The following is an 18141-nucleotide window of genomic DNA, read 5'->3' as shown; positions in this document are numbered from 1 at the left end:
AGGTGTCAACCAATGGGCTTTAGAGGCATAGACTATTTTCTAAATGGGAAAATGCTTAGGAAATCAGAAACACAAAAGGACTTGGGAATCCTTGTTCAAGATTCCCTCAAGGTTAACATGCAGGCTCAATCAACAGTTAGGAAGGCAAATGCAATGATAGCATTCATGTCGAGAGGGTGAGAATACAAGAGCAGGGATGTACTTCTGAGGCTGTATAAGGCTCTGGTCAGACCCCATTTGGAGTATTGTGAGCAGATTTGGGCCCTGCATTTAAGGAAGGTGTGCTGGCCTTGGAAAGAGTCCAGAGGAAGTTCACAAGCATAATCCCTGGAATGAAGAGCTTGTATGAGAAATGGCTGAGGACTCTGGGTCTGAACTTATTGGAGTTTAGAAGGATGAGGGGGGATCTTATTGAAACTACAGGATACTGCGAGGCCTGGATAGAGTGGACATGGAGAGAATGTTTCCACCAGTAGAAAAACTAGAACCAGAGGGCACAAACTCAGGCTAAAGGGACGATCCTTTAAAACAGAGACAAGGAAGAATTTCTTCATCCAGAGAGTGGTGAATCTGTGGAACTCTTTGCCGCAGAAGGCTATGGAGGCCCGATCATTGAGTGTCAATAGAGATAGATAGGTTATTCATTAATAAGAGGATCAGGGGTTATGGGGAAAAGGTAGGAGAACGGGGATGAGAAAAATATCAGCCATGATTGAATGGTGGAGCAGACTTCATGGGCCAAATGGCCTAATTCTGCTCCTATGTCTTATGATCTTATGGTCTAACATTATGGGTGGATACAGAGTTAACATCAATCTGAATTACCTATCCTGACGAACACTAGACCCCTTATTCGATTATGAAGTTTAAACATTTAGAGTTTTCAATCTAAACCTTCAGTTTTATTACCTTCCCTAACCTTGGTGCAGTGTTGTTTTACTGGTGATGTCATGGCTTGAGTATCCTTGTGGTTTTTCATTATCTCTGGAACCCCTGACATCATCCAGAGAGGTGAGCAGACAAGTCACGTTTAAGTACAACTTTTTTCCAAATGCATTCAGCATTTTAAAGGGCTAAGTCGAGGATTTTATAATTGATCCATTAACTGTCAGTTGGGGTGGGGCAGTTCCCCTCAAGGCTAAGTGGTTACACGTATAGGTGCTGGCACTGAGCCAGCCAGGGCAACCACAGCATATATTTATGTAGCATCGTCTGCATAATATGGAGGAGACGATGGCCTAGTGTATTATTGTTAGAATATTAATCCAAAAACTCAGCTATCGTTCTGGGGACCTGGGTTCGATGGCAGACGGTAGAGTTTGAATTCAATAAAACATATCTGAAATTAGGAATCTACTGATGACCATGGAACAATTATACTTTGTCAGAAAAAAACATTTGGTTCATTAATGTCCTTTAGGGAAGGAAATCTGCCGTCCTTACCTGGTCTGGCCTACATATGGCTCCAGAGCCACAGCAATGTCCTTGACTCTCAACTACCCTCCAAGGGCAACTAGGGATGAGCAATAAATGCTGGCCAGCCAGTGATGCCCATGTCCCACAAATGAATAAAAATAAATCCTCTTTGCTAGAGCCAACTGCATTGACTCAACCGCATTGCTTTGAGTCATGGAGTCATAGAGGTTTACAGCACGGAAACAGGCCTTCGGCTCAACTTGTCCATGCCACCCAGTTTTTTTTATATGTAACTCCAGAGCCACTGCAGTGTGGTTGACTTTCAATCCAAGGCAACTGGGGATAGGCAATAAATGCTGGCCAGCCAACGACGTCTATGTCTCATGAATGAGTAAAAAAAATGCATCATCCCAAGGCATTTCACAGCCTATTTCGCCTCCTCCTGGGTTTTAAAATCCCACCATAGCCTTCCCCCTCCCTAAATATCCTCCAATCCCTCAACCCTGTGAGATCTCTGCACTCCTCCAATTCTGGCCTCTTTCAATTCTTCCAGTCTGGTGGCTGGGCTTTCAGCTGCCTAAGTCCCAACTTCCTTTCATCTCTCTCCCTCACTTTCTCCATTAAGACATTCCTTGAAACCTACTTCTTTTACCAAGCATTTGGTCACCTGACCTTAAATCTCCCTAGCTGGCTGAGAGTCGTGCTATGTTTTATCATGTGGACAGCCCGGTGGCACAGTGGTTAGCACTGCTGCCTGACAACACCAGGGAACTGGGTTTGATTCCTGGCTTGTCCATGGGGAGTCTGCACATTCTCCCCGTATCTGCGTGGGTTTCCTCCGGGTACCCCTGTCCTTCCACAGTCCAAAGATGTGCTGGTTTGGTTGATGGGCCATGCTAAATTGTCCCTTCGTGTCCCACTAGTTAGAGGAATTGGTGGGGTAAATATTTGGGGTTACGGGACTAGGTCCTGGGTAAAATGCACTGCAGTGGGAGAATCAGTGCAGACCTGAATGGCCTCCTACTGCACGTAGGGATTCTATTCACTGGAGGTTAGAAGGAAGAAAGCTGATCCAATTGAAACATAGAAAACTCTAACAGGGCTGGACTACATACAGGCAGGTGTTTTTTCCTGGATGGAGAAAGTAGAACCGGGAATACAGTCTCAAGATACAGGGTAGGCCATTTAGGACCGAGATGAGGAAACATTCCTTCAAAGGATCTGTGGAATTCTCTGCCACAGAGGGCTATGGTATCAAGTCACTCAATGTATTCAAGAAAGAGATAAATAATTTTTTAATTTTAAAGGCATCAAGGGGTATGGGGAGAAAGCAGGAATATGGCATTAAGATAGAGGATCTGCCATGATCATGTTAAGCAGACCTGAAGGGCTGAATGGCCTACTTCTGCCCCTAGTTTCTATGGGTGCACTTTTTCCATCCCCTCCTCCATAGGAATCATAGCCAGCAGGGCAGCATCATGGAAAAATCTGTTGACCCCAGGTGAAATTTTCCGGTCTTGGGGCAAGTATGGCTGCAAGACCCAGCTTATATTTCTATATCTTTTAAAGTTTCATTATTAGCGTCACAAGTAGGCTTACATTAACACTGCAATGGAGTTACTGTGAAAATCCCCTAGTCGCCACACTCCACCCGTTTAAGCACACTGAGGGAGAATTTAGCATGACCAATGCACCTAAACCAGCACGCCTTTCAGACTGTGGGAGGAAACCAGAGCACCTGGAGGAAACCCACGCAGAGAACATGCAAATTCCACACAGACAGTGACCCAAGCCAGGAATCGAACCCGGGTCCCCGGCACTGTGAGGCAGCAGTGGTAACCTCTGTGCTGCCCCTGTCTCTCACATAGGCTGTACCAAGGTCTTTACTACCAATGCATTGTTATCTGCCCAAGTTGGTATGCGTTGGTGGGGTCCTGACTGGCTGTTCTCACAGGCGTGCAGAACATGGGGATCAAAAGAAAAGATAGCAGAGCATTTGAGTGGGAGAGGCAATGATGTGGAAAAGTATGTGGAGAAGAGAAGTGATATAATGGGATGATGGCATCCATTATTAAAGAGACAGCCACCTGAAGGACAACTCTAGCAGTGAGTTGTAGTTATTTAGGGAATACCCATGGTATGTAGAGGACTTGAAGAATGAGAATGATTCCAGCTGCAGTGATTAATCTACCTTTGTAGTGCCAGGAGCTATCTTTAAACTGTGTCGTAAATGCCCTACACTGCGGTATCCAAGAAGCCACTAGAGACAGAAAATCCATCTGTATGCATGAACTTTCCGTTTTGTAGTTAATATTAACATAACTCTTAAAGATCAAACCCCACTTAAAAAAACAAAACGCTCTGACAGATTAACATTGATTTGAAGGCTCAGTCAAAAGTTTATTAAAGAAAGACATTGGGTTATTCGTTATTCAAATGGAATCATTTATACTCTTGGTCTAAAAGAGCCCTCTCCGATTTAGTCTTTCCTACCCCCAAACTCATTGTTTTTTTTTAAATATTTGTGCGTCTGCAAGTCGCAGAAACTTGCCCAGGTTGGAATTCTCCAGCCACACAAGTCCAAAAGCCAGAAATTCCCACCCGCCTGTCAATGGGGTTTCACATTGCCCGCAAACCGCCCGCTAAATTCCAGTGGCGGGCGGGATGGGAGGATTCTGGCCGTAACATCTGGAGTCTTCCGCCCCGCCGACCCCATTGCCGCCCCCACAGCGGGTTTTCCCATGGTGGATGAGACAAGCCATTGGCCGCCATCCCATCCCACCGAAAGTCTATGAGTTCTTTGTGACTCTCCCGCCCCCCAGAGTGGGTGGTCGACCTCAGTAGGACCCGCTGACGAGAAGGGCTGGAAAATCCCGCCCAATGCCCATGGGTTTTTTTTTTGGAATTTCTGCTGGACTCCTGCAACTTTGCCAGAAGTATGATGGAAGATAGATTTGATTAGATTTATTATTGTCACATGTATTAGTAATGAAAAATATTGTTTCTTGCACACTATACAGAGAAAGCATTCCACTCATAGAGGAGGAAAAGAGAGAGTGCGGAATGTAGTATACAGTCATAGAGTGTACAGTCATAGGTGTAGAGAAAGATCAACTTAATGTGAGGTAGGTCCATTCAAAAATCTGATGGCAACAGGGTAGAAGGTGTTTTTGAGTCAGTTGATACTTTACCTCAGATTTTTGTATTTTTTTTCCCAATGGAAGAAAGTGGAAAAGAATATGTCCCGGGTGTAAGGGGTGGGGGGGTGCTTAATTATTCTGGCTGCTTTTCCGAGGCAGCAGGAAGTGTGGACAGAGTCAGTGGATGGGAGGCTGGTTTATGTGATGGAGTGGGCTTCATTCACGATCTTTTGTAGCTTCTTGCCCATTTGTGTTTGTTTCTGTTTGTGTCCGTGAGGAATTTTATCTACCTGAGGTAAAGTTACACTGTTGCAGAAGAAATTCTAAGGAAGTTGAGGGCTCTTAATGGGACTTTGCCGAAACCAAGGGGGTACTGATGCTAAAATTTAAGCAACGTGACCTAGGCTTTGTAGCAGGACCGGAATTGCACTGTAGGTTGTATCCTAGACTATAGGGCAACATCGAGGGAGGCCATTCAGACCGCTGTCAACTTTTCGAGAGAGCCATGCAAATAATCTCACTGCCCCATTGCTTCCCAATAGATCTGCCAATTTCTCCTTTTCCAACATTAATCCAGAGGTCTTGCGTCGCAATGGGCAGTGTCCCTGGGCCTCTGAGTCAGAAGTTCCGGGTTCAAGTCTCACCCCCAGACTTGATGGCCAAGGAAGATATGGTGGTAACGCAATCAAACAGGTTGACTGTCAGCCTGCAAGTCCTTCCAAACATGCCAATTGCTGGCGCTAAGAGTGAGAGAGACTCCTGGTTAGCCATGCCTGATGTGGAGTGGGGTCCCTCAAGATACAAACCTCTTGCAACAGACTAACAACCTGTTCCAGATAAACTTCACTATGGGAAACAATGAAAATTTGCCATGTACACTATTAGACATGGGAAGTGAAACAATAAAAATGTGTTGATCCAGTTCCCCTGAAAGTGACTACTGAATCTACTCGTGCCATCCATTCGGGCAGTGCATAATGGAGCACTGTGTAAATACACACTCCACCCTTTGCCCCTTCCCCATGGCTCTTCTGCCAATACCTTCAATCTATCCCTTCTGGTTACCAACCAAACTGCCAGTGGAAATAGCTTCTCCTTATTTATTCTATCAAAATGCTGAATAATTTGGAATATCTCCATTTTCACAGTAACTTCATTGCGGTGTTAATGTAAGCTTACTTGTGACTATTAAATGAACTTTAACTTTACTTTAAGTCTCCCCTTAATCTTTTCTTTTCTAAGCTGAAAAATCACAGCTTCAGTCCATGTAACTCCCGGTCTTCCTTAACCCTGACTAGGCTCCAGAACGGAGCTGTATGTGGGCCACCCTGGGAGATCAGATACCACACGGAGTGTTTTTTCCATTTGTTCATGGAATGTGGCCATCACTGGGAAGGCTAGCATTTATTGCCCATCCCCAATTGTCTGTGAGAAGGTAGTGGTGAGCCACTTGCTTAAACCGCTGCAGTTTGTGTGGTGTGTGTGTGCCCACAGCGCTGTTCCAGGATTTTGGCCCAGCTAAGATAAAGGAGCAGCAATGTAGCTTCAGATGATGTGTGACTTGGAGGGGGACTTGTTGCAGAAGTTGCGACTGAATAAATACTCCTTAAGTCTTACGTTACAAGGGATTGAGTTTTCAAAATGTAATTCTGGACACTGGATTTTAAAGAACAGAGAAAGTATCACTATAGAATTGGATTTTGTCAGTAACTGCCCTTATTTGACTTGGTTGATGGAAGAAATTATAACTAGGCACAGTGCCCATGTGTGTGTCAGAGTAGGAAAGCCACACTAAGCAGGAGAATGGAAGGAATGAGACGAAAACCTGAACAGGGACATGCAGCAATATTTTAGAACATCTGCACAGCATGTGTGCTCCCTATTTTTAAATATCACAAGATATATAATCGTTTTGCTTATCCTCATTTAGTTATAAATAGGAAAGGGTGTGACAACCTGGCCTACTGACTTGACAATTAAAGTGTTCATTGTATCCATGAATATTAGTTCCTTTGCCCCAGTAGAATATAAAGCAGCCATTGTTATATAGAATGGAGAGTATAACCAGGTTTGGAGTGTTCATACACACCATGCAAAGGATGGTTAGCATTGCTACCTCAGTGCACCAGGGATCTGGGTTCGATTCCTGGTTCGGGTCACTGTCTGTGTGGAGTCTGCACATTCTCCCCGTGTCCATTTGGTTTCCTCCCACAGTCCAAAAGATGTGCTGGTTAAATGCATTGGCCATGCTAAATTCTCCCTCAGTGTCCCCGAACAGGCCCCGGAGTGTGGCAACGAGGGGATTTTCATAATAGCTTAATTGTAGTGTCAGTGTAAGCCTATTTGTGACACTAAATAAATAAACTTTAAATGATTTTGCTGAGTTGTCATTCTGTGCTTTTTGAACAAATGGCGATCTTGACTTCCTGCTTCCTCATTGAAGCTTCTTCTCTGCATCAATCACCACTTCACATATTCTGAGACCCAGCAGTGCCAGGTTTCTTTTTGCTTGGTCACTTTTCTCATCACCAGTCAATCTTTAGCATAGGTGCTGCCCAACTCTGTTCACCTGGATTCCCTTTTTTTTTAACTGTGACTCGTCTACCTATGCCTGACTTGGAAAACAACTTAAAAATTGTACATATGTCCGATTGTTCCTCTCTGTTACCCTCTCTCTCCTATTTCTTTTTCACTTCCTCCCTGTCCTTATCCTTCACATCACCTCTTCCTTGTGTGACCATTCTTTCTTTAAAGTTTATTTATTAAAGTTTATTTTAAAGTTTATTTATTTATTAGTCACAGGTAGGCTTACATTCACACTGCAATGAAGTTACTGTGAAGTTCCTGATAATTTTTCCTTATTTCCCTCTGTTGCATTAAGGGGAGGCAGTGGCGTAGTGGTATTATCACTGGACTAGTAATCCAGAGACCCATGGTAATGATCTGGAGACTTAGATTCGAAGAAGGTGAAATTTAAATTCAATAAAAAATCTTTAATTAAAGATGACCACGAAACCATTGTCATAAAAATTCATCTGGTTCACTCATGTCCTTTAGAGAAAGAAATCTGTTGTATTTTCCTAATCTAGACTACATGTGAATCCAGATCCACAGAAAAGTCATTGACCCTTAAATACCCTGAGGGATGGACAATAAGTAGTGGCCCTGCCAGCGACACCCACATCCCATGAATGAATAAAAAAAATTCTTCTCATATTTGGTCCTGCCTCTCTCTCTTTCTCTCTCTCTCTCTCTCACACACACACACACACACACGCACACACACACACACACATACACACAACTTGCCCATGTTCTTTCATTATAATGATTGCAGGTTAAAAACATTGACACTGTACAATACAAAGAAAAGTCCAAACACTTCTGATCTGCCCATACCATTACCACCTTAAATTTACTGTTGAAAAAATAACATGCTGTCAAAGCTTTTTGCCTAGCACTCATCAGGACAGTTCGCAAGAATATCAATTGTAATAGGAACAATAATTTGCGCTGCATAAGAAAGAATGCTTATTGGTTGGCAAGTGAATTCTGACTGGTAGAGGCATTGCCACTGAGAATGTACTAGGGGAGATATTAACTGTCAAACTTTTGTTCAAATTAAAACCAGACAGGTCGACTCTGATTTGTCAAGGTATTGCCTTGGGGAATGAACCAAGGAATTGCTGTCTCCAAACTTCGGTTTAATTGAAAAAGGCACAATGTGTGGGCATGGTTCTCCTGCATACAAAGGGCAGGCCCTGTGTGTGAGATTATATGTAGCTTCTAGCATGCAAAGTGAGCCACACTGCAAACGGCACAGTGGCTAGCACAGCTACCTCACAGAACCAGGGACCCAGCTTTGATTCCCGGCTTGGGTCACTGTCTGTGCATGTTCTCCCTGTGTCTGCATGGGCTTCCTCTGGATGCTCCTGTTTCCTCCCATAGGCTAAAGATGTGCGGGTTAGGTGCATTGGCCATCCTAAATTGCCCCTTAGAGTGTCCCACGGCACGCAGGTTAGAGAAATTGGCAGGGTAAATGTGTGGGGTTGTGCTCGGTGCAGACTCGATGGGCCAAATGACCTCCTTCTGCACGTAGGGTTTCTATGAATCTACTTAAGTTCAACTGATAATCTTAAATCGGTTGGATAATCAATATTGTTTAGCTATTCAGTTGCGGAATTCTCAATGTAATGAGAGTAAACAAAGTTGAACAAATGTAAAAAGTCTTCTCCAGTCACCTCATTCCTCCACCCCTCCAAAGTGGGAAGAAAAACACTGTCCATTTTGGTCTCCAAGTTACAAAGTGTGCACAAAACTTTTAATCTAATAACAGCAATGCACAGACCTAACTTTCTCCACTTGGTTGATAGTCCTCCACATGTCGTAATAACACTTTGAAATTGGCAGCAATCTTCTGGCAATGGTAGCAACGAGATGGTGGCAATTCTTTTTCCTGCATATCTGGAGTTTTCACTAATGTTGCAAAAGACCTGACATTTTTTTCCATTGTGCTGTATCTGATGTAATTCAAACTGCCCCAATTGTGTCTCAGCCTACGTATTACCCTTTTTTTTGTGAAATGTTATGTTCAGAATTGCTGGGCTTGTGAGTTTGCTGCTATTGTTGGACAGGACTGTCATTACTCATTCATCGGGTTCCTCTCTGTCATTTTGGTGAGTGTCAAAGAAGATTCAATCCTGTTTGTTTGTTCAGACGAAAGAAAAACTTTACCTTTCCCAATCGGCTCTGTCACCTATTTTGATTGACCAAGTTCTTCATGGTAATTTGCACTGGTGTGGACATGCCAGCATTGGCCTGGGGTGGGCTCGTAATCCCAAATAAACCTGTTGGACTTTAACCTGGTGTTGTGAGACGTCCTAATTTGCATTGTCCTGGCCAATATTTGTTCCTCAGCTAACATGATGAGAGCAGATTATCAGGCCATAATGTCCAAAGATGTGTGGGTTTGGTTGGTTGGCCATGCTAAATTGACCCTAGTATCAGGGTGATTATCATGATAAATGTGTGGAGTTGCGGGAATAAGGCCTGGGTGGGATTGTGGTCAGTACAGCATCGATGGGCTGAATGGCTCCCATCTGTACTGTAGGGATTCTATAATCTCACTGGTGTTTGCAGGACCTTGCTGTGGCTGCTGCAAGCCTCTGCATAGTGCATTGGCTATGCTAAATTCTCCCTCAGTGTACCCAAACTGCCGCCTAGAAAATTTTCACAGTAACTTCATTGCAGTGTTAATGCAAGCCTACTTGTGAGACTTAATAAATAAACTTTAAAACTGGCTACAACTGTAGAAAGTATTTAGCAGCAGTAAAGTGCTTTAACCTGTCTGGAGGTTATGAAATGTAACTCATTTCCCCCTTATTTTATCCAATTCACTCATCTCTCGTGTAATATTTTCAGAAAGTGAAAAACGTTGTAGCTGGTGTGATTAATGAAGAAAGAAATATTTAGACAACTGGGATTGTAAGCAACAACTCAAAACCTTTGTGCTTGGTATATGTTGTAATTAAAAAAATGTAAAGACACTGTGCCTGAATGCACAGTAAAAAATTACAAATTCTGGGTGACAGAGATGTTAACCTTTGGGGCTGCATACTGACGGACGGATTTGTTGAACTCTGTGGAAGGGGATACATTAATTCCTCCTTACGCTGGGGATACGTGAAAAAAGGATTTTTCTTTGGCTTCCCGCGCCTTTACCAGATCAGGATGAAATTCCAGCTGAAATCTGAGTTCGCCTGGCGATGCAGCCACGTCGAGATTCGGGCAGCTGAAGGGTTAATGGAACAAATGAGAAATGGGGCTGTCTGCATGTTCCTAAAGCCATTTGAAGTTGATTTATAGAGTGGCATGTGGAAACACAAACTAGCAGCATTGAGGTACCCCAATTAGGTACTCAAAAAAAAAACCGCTCACCATCAGATTTCAGGAGCAGGTGTAGGTAAGGGGTGTACGTCCTTAGTATTGTGTCGGCAGTTCCTTTGGCATTTTTTTTTCTCTCTGTTATTTTATTGAAACACCTCCTGTATTACAATTTTCGTCGCTGAATAAAACATGACACTTGCAACAGTTCAGGCTGGGCAGATCATGATTTTGCAATCTGCCTGATCAGAGACTAACTCATTTTAAGTCATTTTCACTGAAGTTCTTAAATACAAGTCGTCCTTTAACTGTTGTGGGGGAGAGGCGGGGGGCAAGAGATGTTTGTTGGATTAATGCCAACGTAAATAGACAATATTTGTTTAAATCTTAAAACAAAGTCTGTCCAGTGCACGGTTAGAAATTATTTAAAACCGCAACATCAAGCCACTCGCCTGTAATAAATTCCTTCTTAATGTAGAAAGTGGAAGATTTTTTCATTATAAGTGTAATTATTACTTTTAATTATGGATTCGCCCTGGGGAGAATTCCGATTGCTTATTTTTGTCTTGTTTTAACTCCCCAGGTTTAATTTGTCAAGTTAACCGCGCTTTATATTTGCCCCACTCTTAGTTATCACTTGGGTTTGTCATGGACATGAATGGTGAGCGGGGATTTATTCTAACTGTGTGCATAGCAATCATTCTGGAGGAAGCACTCTCTCTGCGGCTGCACTGTTATTTAACACGCCGCTGTCTGCCTAGGGTTTTTTTTTGTCTGCCTTCCAATTTGCATTCTTTGATGGATTGCAGGGGTCTCGAGGTGCACGTTCAGGGAAGCACTGAAGTGCCATCTCGACAAACCCTGAAGAGGGAGGCAACGGCAATACAAGTATTTGTCCAAACTCGTTGAGTCCACTAAGACATTCTGTCCGACTGTGCAAAGATCAATATTGCAGTTTGCTGATGGGCTTTGTACATGCATTCACAGTTTAGGTCTTTTAACAATATTAGCTTACATCTCAATGAGGGCTGTGCATGATGTAGTTAGCCCCGAGTGCAAGGACTTCCTTGAAAAAACTTGGAACTGCCTCCCCCTGAATACCAGAGTGTGTTGGACAGGAGCTGTTACATGTGTCGGTTTTTTTGTGTTTCAAGATTCACATAGGCTTGTGACCAAAGGCTGCTTCACTTTTTTGTTGGACTATATCTTGGCAGTGATTAGTAAATCCCACACTTACCCTCCTGCTTGGGAATGAATGGGGAGGGGAGAGTGGGTTAAGTTAAGAGTCATTATTTCAGGAAAGGATCGAAGTAGTTTTTTTGAAAAAATAAAACCATCTTGTTCTGCTAGTTCAGATTGAGTTCCCCTCTGCAACTTTACAGCAGGAGGTTGTTTGAAGGGACCGTTTTCAGAATTCCTCGGGCTTCTTTTCATGGGGATGGGGAGAGAACAAGTGATTTTTTTTTCACGGCTGAGTTCTCCTATTGAGATTTGGGGTATTGTGCGTTTAAACCGCCGCTGAAATGATAAGCGGTAAAGAGAAAAAAAACGGGGGTGGAAATAGTTGGGTTGGGAACTGGGCTAAAATGCAGCTGAGGGACAGATTGTCTAGAGTGCTTTAGCTGTGGCCTTTACTGCAAGAATAAGGGGGGGCTAAACACTGTTTGCTAAACTAAACATTAGCGGCAAAAAAAATGTAACCAGAGGAGTTTGCAATAAGTTTCCCTTGTGATTGATGACATTGTTAACCCCTCTCTCTCCCTAAAAGAAAATTCCGGCCAATGCTTTGTAAATTATTTATTCTGCATAAACCCGGTGTAATAAAACCCCTTTTCCTTTCAAGCCGGTGCAATTGTGAGGGGTGGAGGTTGACAGGAGTTTGATTTAATGATTAGCTACCTGACCCTCTCTGCTCCTCCGAAACCTCTAACTGGAGAATAAGTCGCCTTTTACTAAGGGCATGGGGCTGAATGTTAATCACTCGGAGGGGGAGGAGGAAAGGGGGTGGGGGGGAGAGAGAGAGAGGGAAAAAAAAGCTTCAGATTGAAATGGCTTCATTGTTCTGGTCAGCATTTGCAAAGCTGCGACCATTCAAAGGGCTTTGCGCAGGTTTTCCAAAGGCAGGAACTTTGTGCACTCAAATTCCTCCACTGCTTCCAAGTATAAACTCAATGGCGAAAAGCACCCCAGTGAGTACTGAACTCATTTTATTGTCACAATTTTTTTTGCATAAACTGTAAAAGGTCAGGGTTTTTTTTTCCATTTTAGTTAATTTGCTATCATTTTCTTTTTTTCTTTAAAAAAAAAGGTGGAATCGCTGGTTGCAAAACAAAACTTAAATAATTGTTTTAAGTGCAAGCAGGGAGAGAGGAAATTAAATTTAAAAATGTGCAAGATTTGGATGAAAACCTCTCTTTTGTGCCAGTTTTGGGAGCGATGTGGGGCCAGGAGGGTGTTTGAAAGTTTGGGAGCTAAAATCATGAGTGTTCTCTGGGTCTCCAGCAAACCCTGTACCTATTTGGTTTTGTTGGCACTTAGATCTGATGGTTAACTTTTATCCCCCCCCCCCAAGCCACCCCCTCCCCCCTCGCATGGTGATACATCTCTGTTCGAGCCCTAATACCCACAGGGAACTTGTAATAACGGAAAGTGTAGAACAGCCCAGCACAAAATTGATCAATGGCAGCACAGGCTTGTTGGAACCATTCATGTCCAGCTCGCTACTGCTACTGCTACTCGGCACAAGCGCTAGTGCATTACTAACTCGCTGTTTTTTCTCACTCTGATCGCCTCTCTGCGCGCCTGCTGCTGTCTGCCAGGGAAATTCTGACATTTCTCACTGTCTCGATCAGGTAAAACTTGACTTCTCTTCTGAAATGTAACATTCTGCTGCTATTTCTGTCCGGCTGCAGTGTTGAGCTGATTTGCTTGATTTCGGTGCGCTGCCTGTTGGAAGTGGGGAATTCGAGATGTGCACGCTCCTGTCCCCCCTCCGCCCCCGACTCTTGTTTCTAACTTTTGGCGATTGTAATGGAATTTGTTGAGGCGGCTGAGGAAGTGCAAGTTTTGTAACTGCACTGATTTTACTTTCAGCTTTTTGAAAATTATCTCCCTCCCCCGTTAATTCTTTCTTCCTCACCATCACCCTCACTCGGTCCCTTTGCAAAGGCAGAAAGGAAAAGATACCATCCTGATCTCAGATCCCCCTTCCCAAACCTCAATTGGACAGTTTACTGATCCCAACTCCTATTGGACAGTTTCCTGATCCCAGACCCAATTGGACCGTTCCCTAATTCCTTTGTTGGACAGTTATTCTGTACTGTTATCTATTGGACAGTTTCACTGATCCCAGATCCCGATGGACAGTTTCCTGATCCCAGACCCCGATTGGACTTTTCCCTAATTCCTCTATTGGACAGTTGTTCTGTGCTGTCATCTATTGGGCAATTTCACTGATCTCTGCTCTCTGTTGAATAGTTTCACTGATCCAAGGCCGCCACTGGACAATTTTGCTGATCCCAGATCTCTGCTGGAAAATTTCCTGATCCCAGACCTCTATGAGACAAAGCCTAGATCCCAGACCTCCTGTTGGACAGTGCCCATATTCTTGGATCTCTACTGGATAATTGCTGATCCCAGGCATCCTGTTGGTCGCTTCCCTGATCTAGGACCCTTCATGGACAGTTTCCCTGAATTTGGACTTCCATTGGAAACATTAGATGATTCTGAATATTTAATGAACAGATTAGCTGATCCTGGATCTTTGTTGGACAGTTTCCTGATCCGAGATTTCTGTTGGACAGGATTCTGATCTGGGATTTCCGTTGGACAGGATTCTGATCTAGGATTTCTGTTGGACAGGGTTCTGATCCAGGATTCCTGTTGGACAGGATTCTGATCCGGGATTTCAGTTGGACAGGATTCTGATCCGAGATTCTTGTTGGACAGGATTCTGATCCGGATTTCTGTTGGACAGGATTCTGATTTGGGATTCTTGTTGGACAGGATTCTGATCCAGGATTTCTGTTGGACAGGATTTTGATCTGGGATTTCTGTCAGGCATGGTTCTGATCCAGGATTTCAGTTGGATAGGATACTGATCTGGGATTTCAGTTGGACAGGATTCTGATCTGGGAATCATATCTGACAAGATTCTGATCTGGGATTCCTGTTGGACAGGATTCTGATCTGGGATTTCTGTTGAACAGGGTTCTGTTCTGGGATTCCTGTTGGACAGGATTCTGATCTGGGATTCCTGTTGGACAGGATTCTGATCTGGGATTTCTGTTGAACAGGATTCTGATCTGGGATTCCTGTTGGACAGAGTTCTGATCTGGGATTTCTATTGAACAGGATTCTGATCTGGGATTTTTATTGAATGGGATTCTGATCTGGGATTTTTATTGGACAGAGTTCTGATCTGAGATTTCAGTTGGACAGGAGTCTGATCCGGGATTTTTAGTGGACCAAGTTCTGATCTAGGATTTCAGTTGGACAGGATTCTGATCCTTAATTCCTGTTGGGCAGGATTCTCCACGCAATCACACAAATTTGCTGATGCACAAAATTTGTTTTTAATTCGTTTGTTTTAGCTTAATTATATAGATCAGTGATTGTTTTTGTGAGGATAATTGCAAACTGTAATTGGAGAAATGCAAATAATCTCCCTGACCTTCAGATCTTGTAATCATACAACCTAAAGAGAGATTATTTATGCTGAATCTATTGTGGATGGTCAACAGTGAAGAGAATAATCTTCATTGTAAATGTTTTAACACGTCTATAGGATATGAAAGTCATTGCAGAATGTTACACTTCCAGTTCATAATGCTAACGTTATGTTGCCAGACCAGTCCAATATTAATTACAAGTGTAATGTTTCAAATCAATTCTTCAACCAAGAGTGTGGCTATAAATGGAGAGGTAGTAGTGTAGTGGTATTGTAGTGGCTTGGCTAGAAACCCAGAGACCCAGGTTGATGCTCTGGGGAGCTGAGTTCGAATCCCACCACAGCAGTTGGTGAAATTTGAATTCAATAAAAATATGGAATTAAAAGTCTAATTTATAAAAGTTTAAAATATGGAATTAAAAGTCTAATAGCCTTGCTTTCAAAGTCTTTAAGACGTAAAATCATCTAATGATGATCTTAAAAACCCATCTGGTTCACTGATGTCCTTACCTGCTCTGGCCTACATGTGAGTCCAGTTCCATAGCAATGTGGTTGACTCAGCACATTAGGACAACAAGGTGATGCAATGGTTAGCACTGCTGCCTCACAGCGCCAGGGACCTGGATTTGCTTCCGGCCTCAGGTGACTGTGTGGTGTTTGCACATTCTCCCCATGTCTGCGTGGATTTCCTTTGGGTGCTCTGACTTCCTCCCATCGTCCAAAGATGTGCAAGTTAGATGAATTGGTCATGCTAAATTGCCCCTTAGTATTTCGTGGTTAGGGGATTAGCAGGCTAAATGAGTGGGATTATAGGGATAGGGTGAGGGAATGGGCCTGGGTAAGGTGCTATGTTGGAGTCAGTGTGAACTCGATGGGCTGAATGGCCTCCTTCTGCACAGTGGGGATTGTAGGGATTCTGCGACTCTTAAATTCCATCAGGGATGGACAACAAATGCTGGCACTCAGATCCTATGAACGAATGAAAAAGCTCAAACATTCCAAGAGGAAAATGGTGTGGGAAAAATATTGAGGTTTTATTTTTAGAAATGAATCTATAATAATATGAGGACATTTTGTGGGGGGAACAGGGACATTGCTGAAGTTTTAATAACAGATGCATTAATAAGAGGTTTCTCCTTCCTCCACACAGAAGTCGAAAGCCCCTGGCCTGACTATGTAAGAGAGCGCAGGAATGCAATCTCAATGCGGCCACACGGGACAGGGCAGTCCTATTGCAAGATAACGGAAGAGCCGTGCAGCTCCAGTGAAGACTCTAGCTCTTCCTCAAAAATCAAGAACTCTTTGGGCTCGCTGCCGCACTTAACCGAGCAGCAAACTCCCTACCGGGCAGTCTGTTTGTCTGTGGACCCCCGAAATGGCTACATGGACCAACGCTATTGTACGTATCCACACATCTACTCATTTCTGTTTTACACGGAAAGTGCCCCTCAGAGAGTGGGGATGGGGTGGGGTGGTAGTTCCACCTGATCATGTAAAATAGTAAATGAGTCAGAAAAGTCATTTTTTTGTGACCTGGAGCGTGGCTTTTGTTTGTTTGGTCCACCGTTGCCTTGTATCATTGTCATTTCATATCTATCTGACCACTTACCTAATGAAACCATTTGTATTAAAAAGTGACTCTGTCATTCCATGTTCAGTATTTGCATGCTCTGCTGGTGTCTACTTTATGTTGGAAATTGGGCATGTTTCCGTAGGGGCAGGTCAGCAGTGTTCATTATTGAGCTATTTTTCAACTCCTAGATGTAATTTATTATAGGATGGTTAGCGGTCAAAGGTATCTTAACCCAGAGCAAGGGTAAGATCTGTGGGGACTGTCTGAGGACATTTGAGTGATGTCTTGGAAGAGACTGGATAAGTATGGCCAATTACTTCATGATCCTTTTGACACATAAAGGGGAAAATAGTTGGCACTGTGTTTGTCTCCGACTGGAAAATTAAGCTTCTTTCTCGAACTTTTCAAAATCAAGGAGGAAGTGGAAATGGTATAAACTTGCATTTACCTTCAGTAACGTGGAAAACCAAGAGTCACAGCAGAGTTAACTGTTGCGGTAGCAGCAAAGGTGCAGTGTTTCAGGTAAGCTGAATGTGAAATGGTCCCTTAAGGCAGAAAGAACAGAATCATAGGATGGGGTTGGAGAGCCAGAAGAACTGACAAGATTTTCATTTAAGGCCAAGTGTTTTTTTTTAAATCTTAATGTTTTAGAAACACTTATAGTCTGTGTTCCAGGAAAAATAAAATTATCACAGCACTTTGAAGGCACAGAATGTGGTTCACTGCATTGCGAAATGAACTACAGATGGCTCTTTATACAGAGTTCCAAAGGAGGAAGTATAGTAAGATAATTCTGTCCCTCCAACATTAAGGAAGGTGAAGCAAAGCGAGTTTCTGTGACGAACTGGCGGTTTTTCACGTGGTTCCAAGGGATTAAGTGAAGTTTGGTCCCTCCAAACTTCCAAAGGAACCTGCCCAGTTCTGTCCTTAAGTTAGTGTCCAATGGACAAATACAACTAGGCTGCTCACTGAACTTCAAAAGATCAAGGGCAGGATTTTTCGGCTGCGCTCACCCTAAAGCCAGAAAATCCTGCCCAAGGTCAAGGGAACTTTGCACGGTCCGTGTCCCACCCGCGATGATTCCCGTGGCAGGGCAGGATGGGGGCATTCCAGCCCACGTGTAGTAACATGCCCAAATGTTAAAGTTTTTTTATTAGTGTCACAAGTAGTCTTACAATAATACTGCAGTGAAGTTACTGTGAAAATCCCCAAGTTGCCACACTCCAGCAGTGTTTGGATACACTGAGGGAGAATTTAGCATGGCCAGTGCACCTAACCAGCGTGTCTTTCGGACTGTGGAAGGAAACTGGAGCACTCAGAGAAAACCCACGCAAACACGGGGAGAACATACAGCCTCCACGTGGACAGGTGGCCCAAGCTAGGAATTGAACCTAACCCATTACAAATCTCAAAAGGTCTAAATACAGTGAGATGTTTCTCTGAGCTATAAGTGTAAGCGA

General features: G+C 43.4%; 1 protein-coding gene across 2 annotated transcripts in view; it reads left to right on the top strand.

Annotated features, from left to right (window-relative positions):
• gli2a (GLI family zinc finger 2a) overlaps positions 1 to 18141 on the top strand; it is a 405780-nt gene that overhangs the window by 193698 nt on the left and 193941 nt on the right. For both annotated transcript variants that reach the window (XM_080199475.1, XM_080199476.1), the window contains one exon: positions 16259 to 16507. In XM_080199475.1, the coding sequence (XP_080055601.1) occupies positions 16259 to 16507 (249 nt within the window). The remainder of the gene's footprint in view (positions 1 to 16258; positions 16508 to 18141) is intronic.

The sequence above is a fragment of the Carcharhinus amblyrhynchos genome, chromosome 11 (assembly GCF_965287045.1).
Source record: "Carcharhinus amblyrhynchos chromosome 11, sCarAmb.v2.hapA, whole genome shotgun sequence".
Lineage (NCBI taxonomy): Eukaryota > Metazoa > Chordata > Chondrichthyes > Carcharhiniformes > Carcharhinidae > Carcharhinus > Carcharhinus amblyrhynchos.
Note: the sequence above shows the minus strand (reverse complement) of the source record. Positions and strands in the feature narration are given on the sequence as shown.